Consider the following 8343-nt stretch of genomic DNA (forward strand, 5'->3'; position numbering starts at 1 on the left):
GGATTTAAAGCTAGTTTCCTGTGCTCTATCTGAAAAAAGAAACTTCAATCTTTGAATCTTGCGCTGAAGCTGCAATGTTTGAATGCCATGTTAACGCATTAAAATAGTCGAGGAGTCTTTCTGCCGATACTTTTAATAAGTAAACCGTATAGCTTTCCTCTGGATCCTCTCGAGTGCATCGATATTAAGCTTTGTGTGTGAATCCCAAACAATCGCCGCATATTCAAGCTTCGGTCGAATAAGCGACGAATATGCTAACCGTTTTGCCGCGACCGGTGCTTGTTCTAATTGACGTCTGAGGAAACAGAGTTTCCAGAATGGGGACGCGCAAACATTTGATATATGTGAACTCCATTTCAATGCGTTTGTTACAGTTACTCCTAGGTATTTGTAGTTCGATATCTCAACAAGTGGCTGTGATGCAAGCGAGTACGGAAAGGCAGAACAATGGCATGTTCTGGTTATTTTCATGAAAACTGTTTTCTGGGCGTTAAGAACCCTGTCCCATTGTTCACACCATTTATGAATGTTCTGTAAATTGTCATTAAGAAATGATTGATCCTCAGAACATTTCACTTCATTAAATAGCACGCATTCATCACCAAAATGTCGGATACAAACTGGCTCACTAATTACATTAACAATATCATTTATGTATATTGAGAACAACAAGGGACCAAAGACACTTCCTTGTGGTACACCTGATCTCACTGGTAGCTTCCGTGGGCAATGGCCATCAATACTTACAAACTGCACTCTGTCGCTTAAATACGATTCAACCCAAGAAACTATAAATTCTGGTAAGCCTAGAGACCGAAGCTTTAAGATTAGTTTTGCATGACATACACGATCAAATGCCTTCTTAAAATCCAAAAATATAAGGTCAATCTCACCTGACTTGTCAAGAACCGAGGCGAAGCTGTGAGCCATTGTTGTCAACTGGGTGACTGTGGAGAGACGCTTTCTAAAGCCATGTTGAAACGGTGTTATTATGTTATTATCGGTTGAAACCTTGTTTATGTAATTCATGATGACATGTTCCAGAATTTTACAACATGAAGGCCTTAAAGAGATTGGTCGATAATTTGTTAATATCATGCTGTTTCCTTCGTTGAAGACAGGAAGGATTCGAGCAGTTTTCCAATAGATACGAATGCTAGCTGATGATAGGGAAGCACGAAAATTAACAACAAGAAATTTAGCAAGTACCTCGGCATACCTGAAGAAAGGGGTTGGCTATATTGTCAGGTCCAGATGACGATTTAGTTTTTAAGTTTAGTAGCCTAGAAACAACACCGGGTTCTGATATAAGGGTAGATATGTCATACCTGTTTTTAAGGCTCAGACGTAACGGTTTCGTTAGGCTAGAAAAAACACTGTGAAAGTATTCATTGAACTTTTCAGCTATACTACGCTTGTCATCAATAGTCATGCCATCGCACACAATGCGATCAACTGCATTCTTTTTTGTGGACAGCTATCCCCAAAACTTCTCAGGAGAGTTTTTTAATGAAATTGGGAAACGTGTAGTTGAATAGTGCGTAGCCTTATAGATTACCTCGTTTAAACTTGTCAGTGCCATGTGCACTGTGATTTTGTTAGATTTTACTCGCTTGAGTCTTTTAATTCTTCGTTTGAGGTGCAATATATCCCTCGTTATCGAAGGATTGCTTTTGCGTGTTTTTAAATATTGTTCGGCACGAAATTATCAAAAGAGTACGTGCAAAGGCCCTTAAAAGTGTTCTACAGTGATTCGACATCACAGCCTTGGAAGTTGTCTAGGTTATGAAGCAGATAAGCCAGAATACCTTCGTCTTTATTACTTTCGTGTTAATACTTTCGTCTTAATTAAGACAAGGTAATTAAGGTACTTGAACCCTCGAACATTGGTGGGCCCAAATTTCAATGGCACCAAATTTTATGGTGCCACCATTGATGGGCGAGCCCCCGACGATTAGTGAGAGTCGAACGCACAACCTTTGGTGTTAATCAGGGCACTCGAATCCACGACCAATGGGGATAGTCGAACGCTCGACCTTTGGTGGGGCCAAAATTCAATGGCACCAAATTGATGTCACCATTGATGGTCGAACGCACGATCATTGGTGGGAGTCGAACCCACGACCTTTGGTACTAATTGAGGCGACGGCAATTAAGGCACAGTTAATCAAGATAAAGTCAATTATGGCATTGGAACCCACGACTTTTGGCGGGAGAAAGCAATAGGAAGTAACGACGCATTCCAATGAGAATGTCAGGTAATTTAATTGTTGTCTGGGCCGCGCGCAGGCTGTCGCCTTCATCCTCTTTAGCGTATGCTAAAGTGACTGTGAACTTTTTCTCATACCAAGCAGTTTTTTAAATATGTTCAGCTACTGTTGACTTGCACCTCCTTAAGGTTACATTATCCGTACTTTGAAACTATTTTATGCATAGTGTCAATGTATTGCTTAAATTATGTTACATTCCACGGCTTCTTTGCGTCTATGACCTATTTGCTTGCTCCGTGCCCTCCTCTCCCCCTTCTCCCTCCCTTCCCGCGCCCACCACCACCAGCTCTCCTACGTATACCTACTCTAAGTGCGCCTTCAGTGATGTTTTAATAAATAAATAAATAAATAAATAAATAAATAAATAAATAAATAAACGTTTCATAAGACTGAACTAATGTAGACGCACCTTTACAGATAAATTGCGAGCCACGAGGACAGAGTGAGCGTGGGCCGAGACCGCCTGCCAGAAGGAGGTCTCGAAAGGACACGGGCTCTCGTCCACGGGAAGCAAGAGCACCACGTGCTTGGCCGACGGCTTCTCCAGGCCGAGGTCACAACTTTGGTTTGCGTAGTGGAACACTGCTTCGCGGAATGTCTGCGAGAAATAGCGAAACGTGCCCCGCTATCGCCACATTGCCTCATTTCAAACAAACTCTGTACGAGTCCATGCTTATAGCACGACTGGTCCGAAGGTTTTGCTGCTTTTCTTGCTTGCATTTCTGCCTGGAATTTTTGTGCTGCCATCTGTCATTTCGCATGATGACGCTAGTCTAAAACGTGAGGTTAAAAAATTTATAGCCCGCTTGAGATTCTGCGAATCTCGTAGCAGGGAAAACAGTAAAAGCTTTTCTTTTTCCCTTCCGACTTACCAAATAAAGATATAGTGATACAGTATAACAAACATATTGAATAAACACGTGGCATCGGCATTGATGAACTACACGGGCCTTTAACTTCGAAATATGAGCGTGTTCGATAATATCGGCTGGCTGCCACCAACAGTGTACACGCGGAGCCATTCAATGTGGTGGAGTAGATCCGGTATGCTAGTGACGCTTCGTTAGTGAGTGTTGGTGACTGTCAGGATCGCGAACGTTAACGTAGTGGTACTTGCTGTATCGCAATACTGTCACACACTCGCAACGCTGGACACAATGAGTGCTGCACGCTAACCGGCACATGTCAGAAACTTACCGGTGTAGTTCAGCGGCTATGGCCTTAAGCTGCGGGGCACGAAAGCGCCACATACTTCTTTTTAACGCGACAGCGTTGAGGAGCTCGTGTCGCAGAAAAGCCGTGTCGTCGGCGCCGGCGGCGTTGGCCGTGAGCGAAAAATCCCGGACGGCAATTCATAAATAAAAACAACTTTCAAGATGGGCTGGGTGGGAATCGAACCAGGGCCATGAGTTCGATGGTTCAAAGCGGGACGAAAGCGCCTCTAGTGAATGCGGTGTTACCTTAGAAACGAGCCGTGGAAAGTTATACTGCGGTGTATATCGGTAATTATGTGCATGTAAATTACAGAAGTCGCAGTCAAACGAGTAGCGAAGTACGTTTCTGCTACATTTCTTCTGCGCTTGGCGCACACGCAGAGCCATCTTGCGGCAAACACAGAAGACCCCCTCCTCGCAATGTACGGCGCTGCCCCGAGAGGTGGTGCACTACTCGCCCGCTTCTCCTCTTCGTCTCGTCAAGAGCATGCCGAGCGAATGAGTGAGCGGTGCGAACGGGGTGCAATAACGTTATCACGTTCCACTCTTGAAGGCGAGCTTAAGCGTCCTCCAATTTTTTTTTTTCATTTCGCCTTCGAACAACAACAACAACAACAACATGTTGGTGTGTTGAAACTTCAGCGCGCGTTAGGGAACCTCGGCTAGACTAAGTCATGATGGATGTTAGTCAAAATTAGAATGTGACTGTGTAATGTAAAATTTCATAAGTTATCATTACTAATGAGAAATAAATCAGAATGAACGCACGTCATTTTCTTTGCCGTATGGAGGTCGTTTGAAGCGGGTCGACACGTAGGTGCAGTGGATAGATTCGGAGCCCGAGGCATCTCGATAGCGTAGGACTCCAAGCACTGGATAGCCGAAATTCTGGAAGAATAAATAAATAAATAAATAAATAAATAAATAAATAAATAAATAAATAAATAAATAAATAAATAAATACTTCGTGAAATAAAGAACGTTAAGTTTTATGATTAATATATTTTTACTAATATATACAGCTCTATTTCTCTCTCCTAACACCCAACATTTTCAATTCCATTGTTCATTGGGCGATATTTAGGTTCCTCGCAAGTTTCTTGTTAACATGCACGTTTTCGAAGCAAAGGCTAGTACTGCAAGAATACAGTGAAAATTGCCACGCGTACTTTCCGGTGACCGTGTCTTTCGCCGAATGTTAAAAGTTGTCGCTCAGCGCAAGACGCGCCTTTCTGTATCGGAAGTTGAAGTGTTATCGCTGTTCCTATAAGGTGCCTATGTCGTCGCCGAACCTTGTATAATCAGATTACATGCGCGACGCAATTAGTGGTGACCATCCAATAGCTTACGCGAGCTCCCACCATTACGCTGTGAGGTTTATCGAGCCACGTATTAATAGCTGATGCCTCTGGATCGCAGATTGGATTTTCGATAAATGCCGCATGCGCTCATCGCTATCGTTCTAGCCGAGCGTAACTGCTTTATGGTGGGCGCAGGTTCGCCGAATAATTAAGACAGTATTGTGACTCGCAGTTGTGCCACGATGCCATTGTTCACACGTCACGATAACGTAACGTGACAACGCTTTACAAATATTCATCGTAACCCTTCTAACAGCGCAAAAGCGACACGCTCGAAAGGAAGAAAAAACACGCCATGTTGCTCTTGCGCTTTTACAATGAATTTGAAATATCACCCACCTTGCTATCTTACTGTTCAAAGGTATCGGTGAGCTATCGTCGATCGCTTGGAAAGACCTACCGCATGTGCGCCACACATACTTCGGGCAACTTTACACAACGGATACTTCAAGGCAGCGTCCCCATTCGTCCTTCGTTGTCGCGTCTTTTCTGGCTTATCGAGCCTCCTTTATCGGTAAGAGTAGCTTCTTTGGTATTGTAGAAGGGCACTTTGCTAATGCAACTCAAGTTACAACTTAGTAGTCATTTTAAACACCCGATTCCGCAAAACAGTCGACGAAAGGGAGCACGGGGCACATCTTCACACTGAGCACGACTTCATCGTCTCATCATCATCATCATGATTTTATTTCAAGCATTGTAGCCGATCCCATGGGGCACAGTGAAAAAGAAAAAAAAAAGCCAAATTGTGGCTCGACGCGGATTACGCGCCGCACACTTGACAGCTGCAGTGCAACCGTAGGCGAACGCTGCCAGATTGTTCTCCTGTTGCTGCGAGCTACACGTTAAGCGCACGAGGCGTTAGAGCTCACCGCGTCCTCAGAAGGCGCGCCCGCCGCTGCGCAGAGAAGCAGGGATCCTTCGAGCAGCGCGAGGAGTACTCGGGGGGGATACAAGGCTACGCTGGTCTCACGTCGGGTGGCCGCGGTTCGGCCGGGCCCCATGGCGATGTGGCACGGCGCGGATGCTCCTCTCACGGCGGCCTCCTGAGAATCATTCCGATGGCGATGGCGGTGGGGATGTGCCTCGCGAAGCGACGCGCATTCACACTGTCAAATCAATTGAGTCAGTAGAACAGGGCAAATACACGGTTGCCTCTTCTGGAGTTAGAACAAACAAGCAAAAGAAACCAAATTACGCTTCTTTCGAAACGAATGCAATAAATGAAGGCAGACGTTCGGCTTGAGGCACTTATAGCAAGCAAGAAAAGAAGAAAGCGGAAGATGGTGACGGGGAAGAAGACAAACATGAACAAAAAATTGCTGCCGAAGTCCCTAGGTATACTGGACAAAATGTCGTTCTAGAGTTTGATCTGGTTTCCGGCCAATCCCCCAGAATGAGTTGCTTGGCCTGCGAATTTTTCCATCACAGCCACTTTATTATTACAGCAGCCACAACATTTATACCGAGGTGACGGTCTTATTGTGTGTATGGGCCAGATTTGCGTGGAAACGAAACCAAACCAAGCAAGCGTTTTTGTTCTACTTTTTAAAATAATGGGGCTTACGTGCAAAAAAGAACATTTGATTATGAGGCACGCCGTAGTGGAGGACTCCGGAAGGATTTGGACCACCAGGGGTTCTTTTACGGGCACCTAACTCTAAGTGCACGGGTATTTTTGCCTTTCACCCTGTTAAGAATGGCGAGCTGCAAGGAAAAATTGCCACCCAATTACGACTGGGGGACAAGGCGCGCATCCCCCACTCTCCGTTGCTGCAGCTAGGCTGCGTTCGAAGAAGCGGGCTTTGTGCTGAAAACCGCCTCCATCCACCAGCCCCATCGCCGTTGTGACGAAACGGGTTCGACGGACGAACTATTGTGCCCGAGGTCCCTAGCGCGAACCTGATTTTGCTTCGCATGAGCAAGCCGCGGCGGGACAACGAGCTACCCAGAATGTCTCCGAGCTTCCCAGAACGGCGCCCCTCCGACGACGGCTCCAGACCTTCGCACCTGTGTGTTTGCGTGTGTGTGGGCGTAAACGATACTGCGGAACGGCGCCCCTCTGTCGTCGGCTCCAGACCTTCGCACCTGTGTGTTTGCGTGTGTGTGGGCGTAAACGATACTGCGGAACGGCGCCCCTCTGTCGTCGGCTCCAGACCTTGGAATGTGTGTGCCTTTGTGTGCGTAAACTGTTCTTCGGGGCGGCGGCGAATTTACAATGAGTAAACGAACGCTCGCGTCACCTTGTCGCGGGAGGCGGCTAGTTTTGCGATGACGAAAGGAACATTCACTGCCTTGTATCGCCGGAGGACCGAGTGTTTAAAAACGGCTGTTGGGCGGAGGCTCGACACACTTCTCTCGTGCAGTGAGGTTGGACTGACACACTTTCTCTTGAGCAGTCATGTTGGACTGACACTCTTTTTCTTAAGCAGTCATGTTAGACTGATTTAAATTCTGTAAATAAACCCATTTTCCTCGTTCTCGATGAGAAGCAGTTCTTCCCTTCATCAACGTCCTCAGCGTGTTTAAGTTGGACGACGGCATGGGCCAGCTACCTTCGAATTCATGCCGGACTCCAATCTTGGCAACGGATCTCGAGTGATGGGATTGAGCCCCCAATCCTGACAACCCCAATCGAAATGCGGCCCCTGTGGCAGGGATTCAATCCCACGACCTCGTGCTGCTGAGCACGCTATAGCCACTAAGCTACAATGGCGGGTTTGTTCTACTTCTCAATGGATGATTATTGATTAATCAAATATTGATGAATAAATTAGTATTGCTCTCATTTTAACTTATAATTTCGCTTTTCAATAGCCTTTACACTACAGCATTCTGCAGTGTTATTTCTTACCTTAAGTACGATGGACAGCTGCCAAAATAAAGGACCCTATGCATAGCTTCCTGGCTACGCTGCAGTAACTTCGAGCCTTGCCCTCGAAGTCGCGTATACTGTGAAGTGTAGCTCTCATCATCAACTTCATTATACCGTCCTCTTTTCTTTTCGCATTCCATCTCTATTGCTTCACCCTAAGCACTTCTACAGCAAGCAATAGGCACTTACTGAGGCAAACCTCTCCATCTTTCTGTCATTAAAGTATCTCTCTCTTACAGAGAGGCTTTAATTTCAGTGTTTCTGTAGTACAGAAACGTTTGGCTTTTCTGTGACTAAACTTTAACGACTATCTTATAAAGGTCGTCATTGCACGCGGATGACACTGCTCTTGCGGGCGAATGTGTGCGGCCCCATAAAAACAGCACGAATCCGACACTTTCAATCTTAATATCACGTGACACATGTCCCCGAGGACTCGGCGGGTTCGGTACATACGCGAGCATGCGTATGCCAGAGGCACACTATTAGGAAATTGTCCGAAGGGTGCCAAGCTTCAATTGGGGATGAGATTGATTTTAAATAAAAGCACCGTGTTCCTACATGACCTCATACAAAGGGCGCATGGCCCCATCCTTCGCTGGCATTGAAAGCTGTTCGTAAGC

At 45.8% G+C, this 8343-nt stretch overlaps 1 protein-coding gene across 3 annotated transcripts in view; it reads right to left on the reverse strand.

Annotated features, from left to right (window-relative positions):
- LOC126532087 (uncharacterized) overlaps window positions 1-8343 on the reverse strand; it is a 60876-nt gene that overhangs the window by 23593 nt on the left and 28940 nt on the right. For 2 of the 3 annotated variants that reach the window (XM_055071004.1, XM_055071003.1), the window contains exons 3-4: window positions 4253-4372; window positions 2680-2868 (exon numbers count right to left, since the gene is read on the reverse strand). In XM_055071004.1, the coding sequence (XP_054926979.1) occupies window positions 2680-2868; window positions 4253-4372 (309 nt within the window). Of the gene's footprint in view, window positions 1-2679; window positions 2869-4252; window positions 4373-5717; window positions 5916-8343 lie in introns of those variants that run through there. The other variant, XM_055071005.1, reaches the window with a different exon arrangement.

Source organism: Dermacentor andersoni, chromosome 5 (assembly GCF_023375885.2).
Source record: "Dermacentor andersoni chromosome 5, qqDerAnde1_hic_scaffold, whole genome shotgun sequence".
In the NCBI taxonomy this organism is placed as follows: domain Eukaryota; kingdom Metazoa; phylum Arthropoda; class Arachnida; order Ixodida; family Ixodidae; genus Dermacentor; species Dermacentor andersoni.